At 49.9% G+C, this 15,673-nt stretch overlaps 5 protein-coding genes across 5 annotated transcripts; 2 read left to right on the forward strand and 3 right to left on the reverse strand.

Moving 5' to 3' along the window:
- Positions 1–288: 288 nt before the first annotated feature.
- On the forward strand, positions 289–3,066 carry N7447_002772 (uncharacterized protein; the record flags this gene model as incomplete). Its single annotated transcript, XM_057227047.1, has 6 exons — positions 289–387; positions 443–516; positions 581–812; positions 872–1,512; positions 1,662–2,746; positions 2,840–3,066. 6 exons carry the CDS (start codon positions 289–291, stop codon positions 3,064–3,066), a joined length of 2,358 nt encoding a protein of 785 aa, XP_057091063.1.
- A 165-nt stretch (positions 3,067–3,231) lies between these two features.
- Positions 3,232–3,804, reverse strand: N7447_002773 (2,4'-dihydroxyacetophenone dioxygenase family protein; the record flags this gene model as incomplete). The annotated part of the gene is made up of 1 exon (XM_057227048.1): positions 3,232–3,804. The coding sequence occupies one exon, from the start codon at positions 3,802–3,804 to the stop codon at positions 3,232–3,234; it is 573 nt and encodes a 190-aa protein (XP_057091064.1).
- Positions 3,805–4,656: 852 nt separating this feature from the next.
- On the reverse strand, positions 4,657–9,471 carry N7447_002774 (uncharacterized protein; the record flags this gene model as incomplete). Its single annotated transcript, XM_057227049.1, has 4 exons — positions 4,657–6,612; positions 6,663–8,271; positions 8,341–8,374; positions 8,475–9,471. Coding segments are annotated over 4 exons (4,596 nt in total), but the record flags the coding sequence as incomplete, so codon positions are not given.
- Positions 9,472–11,106: 1,635 nt separating this feature from the next.
- On the reverse strand, positions 11,107–12,963 carry N7447_002775 (flavin-containing monooxygenase; the record flags this gene model as incomplete). Its single annotated transcript, XM_057227050.1, has 4 exons — positions 11,107–11,574; positions 11,627–12,349; positions 12,405–12,778; positions 12,822–12,963. 4 exons carry the CDS (start codon positions 12,961–12,963, stop codon positions 11,107–11,109), a joined length of 1,707 nt encoding a protein of 568 aa, XP_057091066.1.
- A 714-nt stretch (positions 12,964–13,677) lies between these two features.
- N7447_002776 (serine hydrolase domain-containing protein) lies at positions 13,678–15,028 on the forward strand (the record flags this gene model as incomplete). The annotated part of the gene is made up of 3 exons (XM_057227051.1): positions 13,678–14,202; positions 14,252–14,549; positions 14,610–15,028. The coding sequence occupies 3 exons, from the start codon at positions 13,678–13,680 to the stop codon at positions 15,026–15,028; spliced, it is 1,242 nt and encodes a 413-aa protein (XP_057091067.1).
- Positions 15,029–15,673: the final 645 nt, after the last annotated feature.

Below are 15,673 nucleotides of genomic sequence, written 5' to 3' on the forward strand. Positions count from 1 at the left end.
GATTTAACTAGCCACTTCGAAAAGGGCCCCACACTGTCTATATGACCGACGATCAGTCTTTCAAAGGGGGTCCTTTTTTTACCTCTTGTGCCTGTGTAGAGTATCATCACGTGATATGGTTCTCTGGAAACGGAGATGTTACTAATACAGACGCCACCAGTGGACTCGGACATGCTCCGGTGGACTCGAGGGCGGCCCTTCGTGAAACTAAGCAAACAATACTCTAGAGCCGCTAGTGAGCATTGTGATACACATATTTCAATCTAGAGCTCGGGATAGTTCTGCAAGATGCAGGAATCATCGTCACCGGGTGCCACGCACCGGCACCTCAAGCAACTGGGGACCCGCCGTCATGCGTGCGATCGATGCCGTAGACAGAAGTTGAAGGTAACAAAATTCCCAAACATCGCAGGCATTCACCTTCTAACAAGTTTACATTCAGTGTGATATTACTAAGCCGTGCTCACCGTGCGTGCGCTCTGGCTTTGATTGCTTGACAACACCAGCGCCATTACGGTAGGGGTTATCCAATTTTGAAATGTTGCAGGGTCTGAGGTTCTAATTTGCCTATCTGCCTTAGGAAGTCAAAACAAACACAGAAAATTAGGACCGAAAGGCGCCGTAGTTCCAACCAACCGCGCTCTCATCTACCTGCCCCATCAACAAGTCCTCCGCTTTCTGAGAGACCCGGGCGACCCATCAACAGCCCCCAGACGTCTCACAGTCCGAGCAGTTACCGAGATGGCGGCTCTGAATCTCTTCCCTGGCCGCATAGATATGCGCCAGTATCAGCAGTTGAGCTGACAGATGAGGTAATCTACAACATCCTACTAAAGGCTTAATATGGACGTGAAGTTGAGCCGATGAACAGCTTTTTCGAATGCATAACACGGCATCTATGGTATCACCGACAGAAACCAACAATACCTCCGCTCTCCCTGGGGGTGGATATCGCCCTACTCGAGGCCCTGATCAAGTAAATGAGAGAGGCGCTCCTCTTACTTCCCACTTTAACGGATTAGTTCTTCCTTCCCGACAAATATGTGACTTCCTGCTGCAATCATATTGGAAATCAGTGCACTGGTTTATGATGATTTTTCATCGATCGTCTTTGGAAAAGCAGTATGAGGACATCATAGGCAAACAAATAGTCACACCTCGACAAAATGGTGTGGCAGTGCTGCTTTTGATGGTTCTTGCCCTAGGTGCAAGGTATACTTCGGAAGAACAGGGATCACAGATTGGCCTCACTGAGCAAGAAAGATCTCTATTGCAAAGCAATATGATGACCCAGGTTCGAGCACACTTCTTTGAGATTATGGACGCAGGAGGGTTAGAGTTTGTTCAATGTTGCATCTTGTTGAGTACATTTGACCTTTACAATGGCAACCCCAATATGGCGTTGCCCGTTCTTGGCGCAGGAATTGGCAGTGCGCAGGCGCAAGGCTTACACAAAGAGTTTCTGTGGGGCCCTGCACCGGAGGCTGTTCTTGAAGCCCGCAAGCGAACTTGGTGGGCGTTATATGTGCTCGACAGGTCTCTATTCCCTTGTCCCGGTGAAAGGGTATTCCCAATTGAAAACAATGCTTACGATCTAACAGGTTCGCTTCAATTACCTATGGACGACCGTCATCTATAGTTGACGCTCATTGCTCAGTTAGCATGCCACGAGATATGGAGGATACACAGGCCGTTCATCCGTTCTTGAACTCATTGGAGTACTCGGCAACAACCCACCCAGCACGCGTGACATTGGGGACATATCAACGCTACAAATTTGAGCTGTACACGATTGCCTCTTCGATAATTGGCAGCATATATAACCTTGACTCCCCAAAATCAGGAGATGTGAGACGCCAAGCTGCAGTTATCAACACCAAGCTGGTAGATTGGTTTGAAAGGCTCCCAGCGGAGCTGAAGCTGAAGAACAATGCCGAAGTGCACACGAACAACCTGTCGAGTACTGAGCTTGACGTGTACCAACTTTTCGAGTTACAGGCTTTAGTACTCCAGTTGGCGTATGATAATATTCAAATTATCCTGCATCGTCCTTTCCTGCGATACACTGGTCAGCTAATTATGGGGCCCAACCCTTGCAGGCCAGAGAATCAACTAACTAGTTTTGATCAATGCAAACATTGTGCTCGCCGCACGTGCGGCATCTTGCCACGATATGCACCAGTTCTTCTTGCCGCCAAAAATACTCATGCAGTGGCATACATTGCAATGCAAAATTTCACTGCTGGGGTGACTCTTGGTATGGTGGCATTATCTGATCCAGGTTCTGCACAATCGCAAGATGCAAAGAAAGGGGTTGCAAATTCCATCTCGCTACAGAAAAACCTTGCTAAGTCATCTATCGTTCCATCACAGACAGTAAAAGTTCTCGAAGGACTTTTCCATCTTATCTTTCAGCGAGAAATGCGAGCATTTCTAGACGGCGCACCATTTGATATGACCCATGTGTACAGCCTCAACCCCGAAAGGGACTTGGCAGCCAGCATCGCACAAGAGGGTCACGTTTTTGATGGAGTGGGCCGCCTGGAGAACGAGAGAGATAACTCGGCGCAGTTGTCTCAAGGTCAGGATAATACAGGTTATCCTCCGCAACATCCGAACGCTGGAGGCATACTCCAACTTCCCTCTGAAATTGAGACAACAGCAAACCCGGACTTTGGTGCCTACCAGGCTTCTCTGTTGCCTCTCTATGCTGGCGTCGATCAAGCGCTTGACTCCGTACAACAGGGTATGTTATATCTTCCATTTACCCTTCTAGCTGAACAAACTGCAGGAATTGCAAACACTAGAAGTTGACTTAACTAACTGTTTCTGATCCCAGTTCTTTTGGAATGTTCGGATCCCATGACACATGTAGGCAACTATAGGCCGACGGATGATGGAATCTGGGGAGACCGGAGACCCTCAGCTGAAAGCTTACAGCGTTTCAACGATGAGGCGCCTAATAAATCGCAGATCCCGTCAGTCGACACTTTTCCCGAGAGTCTAAACGATGTGAACTTGTCACTTCCCGGCCAGAGCTGGGTGTGGAATTGGACCAAGCCCTGACACGACTTCTGCACTCATGCCTTGTAGTCACCTTTTCCTCACCTTTTCCTACTACGAATTTAACTACGACGAAGACCGGATTCGCAAGATGGTTTGGAAAACTTTACTTCGATCTAAACACCTTCATTTGTGACAATGTGACCCGAGATAAATAACGGGAATCATTCAACGAATAAACTGATCGACGTAATTTGAACCAAGTCCAACCTTTTCATAATGTGCCTTTGCGCTAGCCAATTTGGAGAAAACATCTTCCACACCAACAGGGTTGCCCTGGGGATCGACATATATGTACGCGCCCGTCACGTGGAATAATGTAACCATCTCCTCGACACCGTCTGGCACCTCAAGGGTGTGAATGTCGCCCGGGGGCTCAAAAGCGTGGCTTCCCTCTGTAGCCCACCAATCGTGTTCGAGGTAATGCCATTTACCCTTCAAAACTGTGGCGTGGACTGGACCGGAATGACGGTGGCGCGACAGAATGCCCGAGCGACGCACGCGGAGCAGGTTCACAAAGTAACCCTGCGAAACATTGAAAAGAATAGGTCGGAACCAGACGTCTGGAGCCTGGGGCACCCAAAGCTTTTCCTCAAAGTCCAGATTTAGGATTCCGGGTACCACTAAGTCGTCTGGAACGTTGGGCAGACGCTCGCCTTGGTAAGCAATGGCCTCGGCGGCAGGTCGCTGGTTGGCAGGAGCTCCATTCTCAGATGAGCTGTTGGTTGTAGCTGATCCCATGCCGTAGAGTTGATTTTCTTCGCCAGGAGGTTATTGAATTGTAACAGGATAATCTTCTGTAATTTGAATTTGACTGCATAGAATTCTGCTATCGATCGAGCTATTTAATGCTGTGCCGGATGGTCATACCGAAGCACGAATGAGACCGGAGGTGTGGGGAACTAAATGGTCCGGTGGAATATCAGACAGACCCACAGATTCTAGGTGGCCGGAGTCCGGTGGAATTCAGCTCCAGTTTAACATTTGCTATCACCGGCTTGGTAATGACCGTGGAGAAGGGGAACCGGAATTCGCCAAAATGCACAATCGAAGGGAAGACTTGAACTACAATACAGAGAAGTGCAAAATCAGCTTCACCAATTTGCACTCTTTTGTTAATTCTGCGCTCCACAGCTAAGACTCTAGCCTGGAAAATGGCTGCTTGGGGTATGCTATGTACTCTTCTGTTGGCGTTATAACCTTCCAGGTGTAGTAGTCACTGAATCAGCCATCTAGGAATGTGGCGAACCACAACACAATAGGCTGTATGGGATCTCCACATAATGGCACGTCCTATTAGTACTATAGGGTGATATAAATTCTGTTTTTCTCTCAGGCCCTTCTTTTACAAAGAGATTAGAAAATAGAAGGAATGAAAACGGAAACCATTAACGCCTGCTATGGACAAAATCTTAGGAAAGAAACCCGACCTGATGCGTGTCCCAAGGCGACTGAATTCCCATTAATCGCGGAACAGCTAGGCCGAAAGTCAGGAGGAAGCCATAGTACATTTTTGCCGTTCAGGTTTATCCACTGTCCTTGCTCAATGAAGATCAACAGATTTCTATCGGTTGAACTCCAAGCATGATTTACCTTCTCGGACGGAAAATGGGGGATGCCTAGATTGGTGATTAGATATGTACCATCTTGAGAAAATTCGAGTTCTTTGATAATTCTCTGGGTTTCTAAAGTTTCTTGCAGGGTTCCCGTCGCCGTATCCCAGAGCCGCACTGTGTAATCGTCGGAGCTAGACGCTAGCAGCCGGCAGTCGGGCGAGAAGGCCACCGAGCTAATCCAGTCCGTATGGCCCTCGAGAGTCTGCTTTAGGGTGCCCATCGCTGTGTCCCAGAGCCGCACTGTGCTATCATGAGAGCCAGACGCCAGCAGCCGGCCGTTAGGCGAGAAGACTACCGAGGTAACCGAGCCCGTATGGCTCCTAAGAGTCTGCTGTAGGGTGCCCGTCGCTGTGTCCCAGAGCCGCACTGTGTTATCGTAAGAGCCGGACGCTAGTAGCCGGCCGCTAGGAGAGAAGGTCACTGAGGTAACTAAGCCCGTATGGCCCTTAAGAGTCTGCTGTAGGGCGCCTATCGGTATATCCCAGAGCCGCACTGTGTAATCGTAAGAGCCGGACGCTAGTAGCCGGCCGCTAGGAGAGAAGGTCACCGAGCTAACTGAGCCCGTATGGCCCTCGAAAGTCTGCTGTAGGGCGCCCGTCGCCGTATCCCAGAGCCCCACTGTGTTATCATAAGAGCCGGAAGCCAGCAGCTGGCCGTCGGACGAGAAGACCACTGAGCTAACTAATCCCGTATGGCCGTCGAGAGTCTGCTGTAGGGCGCCCGTTACTATGTCCCAGAGCCGCACTATGTTATCGTAAGAGCCGGAGGCCAGTAGCCGGCCGTCGGGCGAGAAGACCACCGAGTTAACCGAGCCCGTATGACCGTCGAGAATCTGCTGTAGGGCGCCCGTCGCTGTGTCCCAGAGCCGCACTGTGTTATCGTAAGAACCGGACGCCAGTAGCCGGCCGTCAGGCGAGAAGGCCACCGAGGTAACCGAGCCCCTATGGCTCCTAAGAGTCTGCTGCAGGGTGCCCGTCGCTGTGTCCCAGAGCCGCACTGTGTAATCGTCGGAGCCGGACGCCAGCAGCCGGCCGTCGGCCGAGAAGGCCACCGAGATAATCCAGCCCGTATGGCCCTTGAGAGTCTGCTGTAGGGCGCCCGTCGCTGTGTCCCAGAACCGCACTGTGTTATCGTAAGAGCCGGACGCTAGTAGCCGGCCGTCGGACGAGAAGACCACCGACCGAACTGAACCGGTATGGCCGTCGAGAGTCTGCTGTAGGGCGCCCGTTAATGTGTCCCAGAGCCGCACTGTGTTATCGTAAGAGCCGGACGCTAGTAGCCGGCCGTCGGACGAGAAGACCACCGAGCTAACCGAACCCGTATGGCCGTCGAGAGTCTGCTGTAGGGCGCCCGTCGCTGTGTCCCATAGCCGCACTATGTTATCGTAAGAGCCGGACGCCAGTAGCCGGCCGTCAGGTGAGAAGGCCACCGAGCTAACCGAGCCCGTATGGCTCCTAAGAGTCTGCTGCAGGGCACCCGTCGCTGTGTCCCAGAGCCGCACTGTGCAATCATCGCAGCCGGACGCCAGTAGCCGGCCGTCGGGCGAGAAGGCCACCGAGCTAATCCAGCCCGTATGGCCCTTAAGAGTCTGCTGCATAGCACCTGTCGCTGTATCCCAGAGCCGCACTGTGCTATCGTAAGAGCTGGATGCCAATAGCCGGCCGTCGGGCGAGAAGGCCAATGAGTTAACTGAGGCCGTATGGCCCTCGAGAGTCTGCAATTCTGCGCTCCAGCTTTCTTGAACTCGTGGGAACTGGCATATCCAACTAGGAAGGTCTGATTTGAACTCCCTACGGATTATTGCCCATTGGGGTGCAAATACCAGTCCTGCGCAATAAATCTGAAGCGGTGCTTCATCGGCTATCTGGTGATTTTTAAGAAGAAAGCGCTTTCCGTCATGCAGAAAATCTGCCAATACGGAATTATCGTCGCCCTATATCTATTAGTCTAAATCAAAAATGGCTATCTACCTATTTCACTTACCGGTAGAGTCGTACGGAGGAGATCAAGCATACCCACCGCCTCCGATATAAGGCCCAGCAGGCTCATCGCTTCCACCCAGTGCAGAAAATGCTTCTGGAGAAATATTCGCACATCTTCTATCTCGGAAGATGAAGCCTGACTTTGGTCGAGATGGTGTATCCAGTAGCGACAAGAATATTGTAATTCTGGTGGAAGATACTGGCGAATATATTGAGGGTCGATGTCTCGCCTATGCGTTCCTAGGCTTGCTAAATTGCAGATATCTTTCTGTAGACGACTCCGCATGGTTTTGAGACACGACTGAGCAATGTCTTTATGCTTTCTTGGCTCATCCACAGAAAACTGGGTCCTAGGCTGGACTAAAAAATCTCGAAATGATAGATGTAGAATCCTAACAGGCCGATCTCGGTCGTCGGGTATGCTTAAAACCGATCGGAACGAATCCAATCGATTGCTGATCCGGTCTGCTCCTATCCTAAGAAATAGCGACAGTGCACTTATAGAAAGCGGAACAGCAAGAAGGATGATAACACCGACTATGTCCTGGAACTCTTGTAAGAGCTGCTGCTGCTCCGATTCATCACTCTCTTGATCCTCTAGGAGTCGCGTTAAAATTGGCAGGTATGTCTTATCCATTCTCGATACGTATTTAGCTTGGTCCGTTAGAAGCTCTGCGAGGCGTAATTTGGGTTCCCATTTTGAATTTTCGATATAACGGCACACAGTGGCAGCCGAAATAAACAGTGGAACAGACATCGTGACCAATTCTTGGATAACATCATCGCCTGGCCAGTCTTGGGGAACATTTCTGTCGTGTTTGATCTTCGCAAAGCGGTCCTGTAGGAATAGATGTATGTCGTGTTCTGTCACTTCTTCGGGTATCTCATGAAGAACTAGGTTCTGATATTCATGATCCATGATCTCTGAAAAGCCGAGTCTGATTGGGACTTCAGGCCTGCTAGTCAAGAAGACCCGAAGGCGAACCGCTTTTACCTTCTGTAGAAGAGGCAGTAATCGAATTATGGTTCGGATATCTTGCTCATGTTCACATTCGTCTAAAGCGTCGATCACAAACACAGCGGTTTGAGGTTGAAGTTGTCGGCCGACTTGGTCAAGGTTGAGTAACGGTTGAAGGAGTAGTTTCTCGAACTGTTCCTTGAGCGATTTTGAGGCAACGTCGGGGTCATCGTGGAGTGCCTTTTGTACGCCAGGCCTCAGCTCAGAAATCCTCAGCGTTAGTTGCCTTATAAGTGTCGGGAAAAACTTCTTCGCGCTCCCTTGGTCCCCTTCACCCCTCTTAAAGAAGAAGCTGGCGCCTAGATGATTGGTTTTCTTGAGCGACGCTGCCACAGTCCGAGATATTGTGGATTTTCCTGTGCCAGCCATTCCCTTTAACCAAAAAATACAATTCTTGTGCGGCGACATCGCCCATTCTGTAATCTCGTTGAGAAGCACTTTTCTAGTGCCTGGAAGACATCCATCCTCATTTTGGTTCTCAAAGGAGTCAACTGCTGCCTCTTGGACAGTCGATAACTTCCCCCAATCAATCTTCTGGTCCAAACATTCTACCGTCGTCAGAACCGTTCTATTCAAAGTTAGCGATAGAGGACTTGACTATAGCCAACCGAATTGCACACTACTTTTGGGTGCTGTTGAGACTAATCAACTCCTGACTAACTAGACACTGTCAGTACATTGTCGCGAGTGAAATTCTGGATAAAATTGAAAGTTACACTAGAATATACATTTTATATTCTAATGGGGCACAAAAGAATCCCATAAGCCTATAAAATCAAAATGGAGGGCTCTGACCTTGTTGAAGTTCTTGAGCTACTCGCTCGGCCCAGGGGGGCATGGCATCCACACGTTGCGGCCGTAGAACCAGGAGTAGCTCTCGTGCATACGTAGCAGCAGCGAGCGCAGCATATTTGTGCCAGACGTCATTCTTATGCGAGTCACAATAATCACAGATTCCACGAATTATCAGGCATGGTATATTGTTCATGAGACCTGCAGCTTCCATCTCAAAGCACAGAATGTTCAGCTCTGGGTCTTTCGCATATGTATCCCGTACAATGGCATCCTTGAGTACAGAGTTTCCTGACGCGATATTTCCGTAGTGAACATGGAGTGTGCGGTGGTTCCGGCGCTCTGGGCGTTCCACTGCCGAATGAGAATCACATTCGTCGCAATTGTCTCCATCTACATGTGGATAGTCTGTGGCATAAAGCCGATCAACGGCTGGTTGTTGATAATCTTCCATATCATCGAGACGCTGGAGATGTTCCGCTAGTCTGTCTGGCTTCTTTTTATCGCTATACAGTCTGCGTATCTCAGGAATAACTCCTAGAAGTTTCTCAGGCGGCGCGTTTAGTTGACCCGTCTTCTGAAACCGACCATCTTTTAACTTGCCCAGATCATATTGTATCACTCCGCCGAATCCATCTTTTGGTTGGCTCACGACGACGTCCCCTAATCGGATGTCATTTCGGGTAGTTGGTGCGCCGCCTCCGATGCCCACCATTAATGCGAACCGTAGGCGTGGAAAGGTCCGGACCATATCTCGAGCAACACGGGCAGCTGAATTGGTGCCATACCGACCGGCTGGAAGACAACCAATCACCACATGATGCTTCGCAATACGACCGTAGACGTATGTGTTATCGTCGTTATCTTCGCTTATCTCCGGCCCGATGAATTCTTCGTCAAGCATACGGCATGCACAGAAGTACTCTTCTTCTAGGGCACAGATCCATGCTACCGTGTAGGAGTCCGTTGAATCTGGGTCTCGTTGCTCAGGTCGATTCATTGGATCAGTAGAGGAGCTACTGTTTTCACGTTGTCGGTTGGGTTTCGATACTTTTTGGAAGATTTGCTGTCTGGATCAAGTTCGATTTGTCGTAAGATAGACGGGAGGGAGGGCAGTGGGAATTATGGATAAACAGGAAATGCTTCAGCTTGAGGGGAAAGAGGGGCAGGCACACGGGTAGACTTCCGCGAAGCCCAACCAACCCACAGCCCATTAGTGGGGGCCCATGAGGCCCCCATTGAAGCCCATTTCTATGCATAATTACAGTCTTAGCGCTCATAAACCTGCTGTTTAATGCCTTTTTTTACGCGTGCTCTAGTCTGTAAGCTGACCTCGGAATAATTCGGCTCGATGGTCCTGATCTAGCCTAATACGGGGGTCCAACTTTTGATAGAGTATCAACATGCAGAGATGTATATTTCAATATAGGCAGAGGTAGGTGCATCTTTCTGTTGAAGTACTAGGAACCTCGGTGGCCTAAGGCCTCTAGATGATAGTTTAAGCTCACTTAATATATTATCAATCAATCCCATCAATCAATCTATCATTTGGTCAATTCAGTCAACCAACTTAATCACCATAAGAACTCGGTCAAATTGGGGCTTAGACAGTAATTGAAATGCTCAAAAATACTAGGAAAATCTGCGTTACTTATGTACCCGCCAAGAATTGGCATGTTTGTATACTTTGGAGCCCATCGCGCCCCCATCAAAGCCGAATGGGCTTCTACCCTAGGCCTATAGCCCACCGATGGGCCTGAGGACCGGGCCCAAAACCCGGCCCATTTGTGGGTTGGGGCCGGGTTGGGCTTTGGGCTTTGCGGGCTCTGCGGAAGTCTACACACGGGTGAGGCTGTGTGAGGACGCTTATCTATTGGTGCTCGAAGCCAGCTGATCATTTGACAATTCGCTATTAATAAGTTTGGCAATTAACCTTATCTGAATGAGGGCACAACAGCCAAAGCCATACGATAAACCAGGGACTTTTATCTTGGGCCGCAAAAGCTTCACGTTAATGTTACCAAAAGGTTGGGTTTTTCTGGTGAGATAAAGAGGGCCTGGAATTAAGAGAAGAGTATGAAACGGCGAAGCTGGTTTTGCACTTCCCTGTAGTTGAAGGAGTTAACCGGACGAAAAGTCATGGCTCATGCCGCATTTCTGGCGTAAGGTATGGGGGTTTGGCCTCCATTTCATTTTCCGGACAGAAGGAATAGAGAGGCAGGGCAGCAAATGGCTTGATAAATATGCGTACAATAACGATGAATCCGCGGAGCAGCATGCAGATCCGTCCAATACAGTCAACAAAAAGGGCGAGCAAGAGGTTACCTATAGATACCGTGACCCATCCACCCCAGGTCACCTATATCACCAAAAAAAAGTCTATTCTGTCGCCAGGCATCTCCCCCAGGAGAGAAGGGTCTGGAGATCTCACAACAACTGGAGGAAATCGCGGAGACGATATGGCAAGAGCAGGGTTGGTAAATTCCTTTTGTTTTCTTTCATTTTTCGGTGTTATCATTAGTTCAAGATCATATTTGAATACGAATATCATTCAACTATATCGTATTCACTACTAGCTTAGAAAGTGCCTAACGCATTGGTGAACGCTCACTCTTACTCAACATCAGAAAACCAGTCAAGCCTTGACGACGTCGAATCCCTCCTTCCAGTTATCTAGGGCTTGTCGAATCTCGCTTGCATAAGCGGGGATACCACCAGAGTAGCACACTGGCTCAAAGACCTTGCCAGGGATGCTGCCACCCATGTACGTGGACTGCGTCGTGGGGAATAGGGTCCTGTTATTGAGATTCACAACATGATTCTTCCAATTATCAGCGGCCTCAATCTTGGGATTGATATACTTGATGTTATTGGCCTCGATCTTGGCAATGGCATCGGAAATCCAACGGCCCTGCACCGCGACCGACGTGGGGCCATTGCTCAAGAGCGTCGGGCCATGTGCGCCGTAGATGTGGAACATATTGGGGTAGCCGCTCACGGTGGTACCGAGGTAGGTCTTTGCGCCTGGTATCCACTCCTTCTCGAGCTCGGCGCCGTCGATGCTCTTCAGACCGAGCTGGGTCATGACGCCGGTCACGACATCCTGTGAGTATCAGCGCTTGTGCTATCTTGCTGGTGTATTAGATAGAACTCACAAATCCAGTTGCAACAGCAATGACATCAAGTTCATGGTGGGTTCCGTCCTCGAGGGTGATACCGGTCTCGGTAAACTCCTTGATCGGGTTATCCTTGATGTTAACTAGGTGCACTGATTCCCGATTGAACTGCTCATAATAGGTCTTTTCAAGACACGGCCGCTTGATTCCGAAATAGTGTGGCATCTCCCGGGGCGCAAGTAACTCCCTTGCTTTGGGGTCACCGATACGAGCACGGGTCTTCTTCGCCCAGAAATTGTACGTCTCTTTGTTGGCTTCGGGGTTGATTAAGCTATCTTTGTACACAGCAACCCAATAGCGGAAGCCACCTTCGTTCCAGACACTCTCGTAGAAGGTATCCCGCTCCTCGGGTGTGTCGTCAAAGGTGTTGCGCTCGCACCAATCATACAGGAAGCCGGCAAAGGTGGTTTCGCGGTACCGGAACAGCTCTGGGTAGTATGGTTTGATGCGCTCCTGCTCCTCAACAGTGAGATTGCGCTTACGCATGGGTACAGCGAGGTTGGGAGTCCGTTGAAAGACTTTGAGGTCGCCCGCCTTTGGGCCCCATGCCTGCGTAATTTGCACACCCGAGGCACCGGTACCGATGATAGCACAGCGCTTGTTTTTCACTTCGATTTCTTCCTCTGGCCAGAAGGATGAGTGGTGCACGACACCCTTGAATTTATCCATGCCGGTCCATGGAGGAATATAGCGCTTGGCGGCCTGGCCGGTTCCTTGGTAAGTTATTGGTCTTTGGTTGATGGATGTGATTACTTACAAAACCGGTTCCAAGGACAAGATACTTGGCCTTGGTCGTACGACTATCTGCAGTTTTGATATTCCATTTGCCCTCGATCGTATCAAACTGGGCTCCAACCACAACGGTGTTGAAAGCGCAGTCCTTCTTGACGCCAACTACTTTATCGACGTGGTCAAAGTAATCACGCAGATTTTTGTAGTCCGGGTAGTTGTTGGGCCAGTTCCACGTGTTGTATACCTCGGGCCAGGGGAACTCGTACTCCGGGACTTCGGAATCGACTCCGGCGCCGGGGTAGCAGTTCCATCGCCAGGTGCCACCCGTGTCGTTGCCGGCCTCGAAAATAACCGTCTTCAAGCCGCGATCGCGAAGGCTCTTGAGCATAAAGATACCGGCTATTCCGTTAGCTGGTGAATTCACTCTCGAATGCGGACTTACCAAAACCGGCACCGACGACCAAAGCATCGACCTCGAGATTTTCGGCATATGGCCCAGTTTTATCGGCATGAACTGTCGAGTAGTCGGTGAGCTCAGTGTTATACTTCTTCGGCCTGAATACTGTCTCTTCTATGCTACCCATTTCGATAGATTGAAATGATCAAGTGTTGCAATGGTAAATAGAGATGGAGATTGTTGGTCATACGTTCTCGGGCACCCCTCTACTTATAGATTCATTCGTGCACGTCTTACTGCTGATGTTAGCATGCGCTGCTAACAGTATCCGCATACCGAGTGCCCATGATACAGGTAACCGCAGGGTACCCCGCCTTGATGCAACACGTGCGGTAGACCTTTGAGGCAACGACAATGTGGCGTTTCGCCCAGAAATTCAGTCCTGGGGTTGATTGATTATGATTGCAGTCTGATGCTTGAAGTCCCACTGGCAACATTCTCGTGTCCGGTGCATTTCCACGCCGTATTTTTCTATAGTTATAACTGATTTATCTTCCAAAAGAATCAAAGCACCTCACGTCTGCATCATCGTGACGACCCCCCGCCTGCTGTACAACACGTCACATTAAGATGATGCACTCCTATGCATATTTCATCACAAAATATGCAGCTGTCATTGGACTACTATTTGCGGATCCGGGGCCGAGAGGATGGAAGCTTCCCCGCACCCGGTTCCGTCGCTGGGGACGGAACCGCTGGGGGGGGGACCCCTCGGGGCAACGGGAGGTATCCTCTACGGGTTGTTTGAAACTATTAGAGTCACGCTTGGAGTCTCCTGCATTTTGGGTGGTCTGATATTTTGTCACAACATACGTCTCCCTTTTTATATACAAGAATCAACATGTCTCTAAATGCCCAAGTGCACTCGCATCTCTGCGATATCATAGACAAAGCCTGCGAAGACCAAAAGGCCGGTATTCCTGGAACTACGGTCGTGGTCGTTGGCAAAGATGGCAACGAACTATTCGCCCACTCTGCGGGTAACCGAGGAGCAGGTTCCAATGATCCCATGACCTTGGATAACATCTTCTGGATGGCATCTTGCACTAAAGTGCTGGTTGGTGTCGCCTGCATGCAATTGGTTGAACAGGGCATTCTGAAGCTGGACGATGGAGAGCAGACAGAGGGTCTTTGCCCTGAGTTGAAGAGTCTCAAGGTCTTGCAGCCCGATGGTAGTCTTGAGGAGAAGAAGCATGCAATTACCCTGCGTATGCTATTAACCCATACTGCCGGGTTCGGCTATACCTTTTTCAATGAGAGATTGAGACAATGGTCGTACCCGGTTGGCGTGGATGAGTTCTCTGGGCGGATTGAAGATATGAAGACGCCTCTGCTCTTCCAGCCCGGTGAAGGCTGGGAATATGGCGTAAGTACCATATACTCAAACCCATGAAATGTATCGCTAATGAGTATAGCTTGGTATCGACTGGGCGGGAATCGCGCTGGAACGCGCAACTAGCCTAACTCTCAACGACTACCTACAGAAAAACGTCTTCCTGCCCCTTGGAATCAACGACATGTCCATGATCCCGAGCCATGACATGCGCCAGAGACTGGCGTACATGAATCAGCGAAACCCAGATGGCAGCCTGAGGCCCCGAGACCATATTCTTCGAGCGCCTCTAGTCGTTGATTTGGATAACGACGCCGAAGTCGCCAGAGTGTTCAACAGCGGCGGCGCAGGTATGTTTGCCAAGCCGCAGGAATATTGCAGTGAGTCACGAGTAGCTCCGAGATCCTGTCAAGCCTCCATACACTGACTTCCCTCCGCAGAGGTCCTCGCTGTGCTATTGAATGATGGAACATGTCCTAGAACGGGCAGCAGGTTGCTTCGCAAGGAGACTGTCGACGAAATGTTCTCTAACCAGATCCCTCGGTTCCCCGACTACAGCCGTCAAAGCATCCCGGATGCCAAGCCAGATCTGACCAACCCAATTCCTGAGCTATATCCAGTTCCTGGGAACCCACCACAGGGTTGGGGCCTGACTTTCATGCTGAGCAATGGTGGTCCGACAGGGCGATCTAAAAGCACGGGGCACTGGGCTGGGCTGCCAAATTTGTGGTGGTGGGCGGATAGGGAGAAGGGCATTGCGGGGATTGTGTGTACACAGATACTACCATTTGCAGACACTAAGGTGATTGGGTTATGGGGAAGACTTGAGGCTGAGATATACAAAGCTCTTGCTCTATGAATTGTTAGAGTGGATGCCTTGATGCCTTGATACTTTTATGCGTGGTGTCTTGTTTGTCGGGCTTCCATATTCTATTGTTAGTTAACTAGTTAGCATGTAGAGAATAATTCCCCGCCCCATTGATCCCCGTAGCCTATGAATAGATTCCCCGTAAAAATAACTAGTTATGGAGTACATAAGTTTATGTCGGGCTAAAGGAAATTCGATGCGGGAGGTTCCAACTAAAAAAAGCCCTAAACTCTAAAGATCTTCGGGGCCAACTGGTTCCCCGCTTTTTGACAACATCTCTTTCATATCACGGGGCAAAAAAAAAAGACCATTCAACAGTATGCCTATACAGAAACGAGGGACGCTTGCACAAGGATCCAGACCCAGGCGTCAGAATGGCTCCTGCGACCAGTGCAGAAAATCCAAGCGAGCATGCGATGCACTATCCCTAGATCTGACAAGACGAACATTTGACAACGTCGATGGTCAGCGATCATCATGCTCCTACTGTGCCAGAACAAATAAACGCTGTACGATGGAATGGGTCCGATCACAGATTCAGCCGACATCGAGATTGCCGCGCCTACAACCTCATGAAGAGAGTGGAAGTCAAGATATCCTCTTTCCACGGAAAGCCAATGGGTTCCACCTTGACCC

The sequence above is a fragment of the Penicillium robsamsonii genome, assembly GCF_028829455.1.
Source record: "Penicillium robsamsonii strain IBT 29466 chromosome Unknown utg000001l_segment0_segment0, whole genome shotgun sequence".
Taxonomy (NCBI): domain Eukaryota; kingdom Fungi; phylum Ascomycota; class Eurotiomycetes; order Eurotiales; family Aspergillaceae; genus Penicillium; species Penicillium robsamsonii.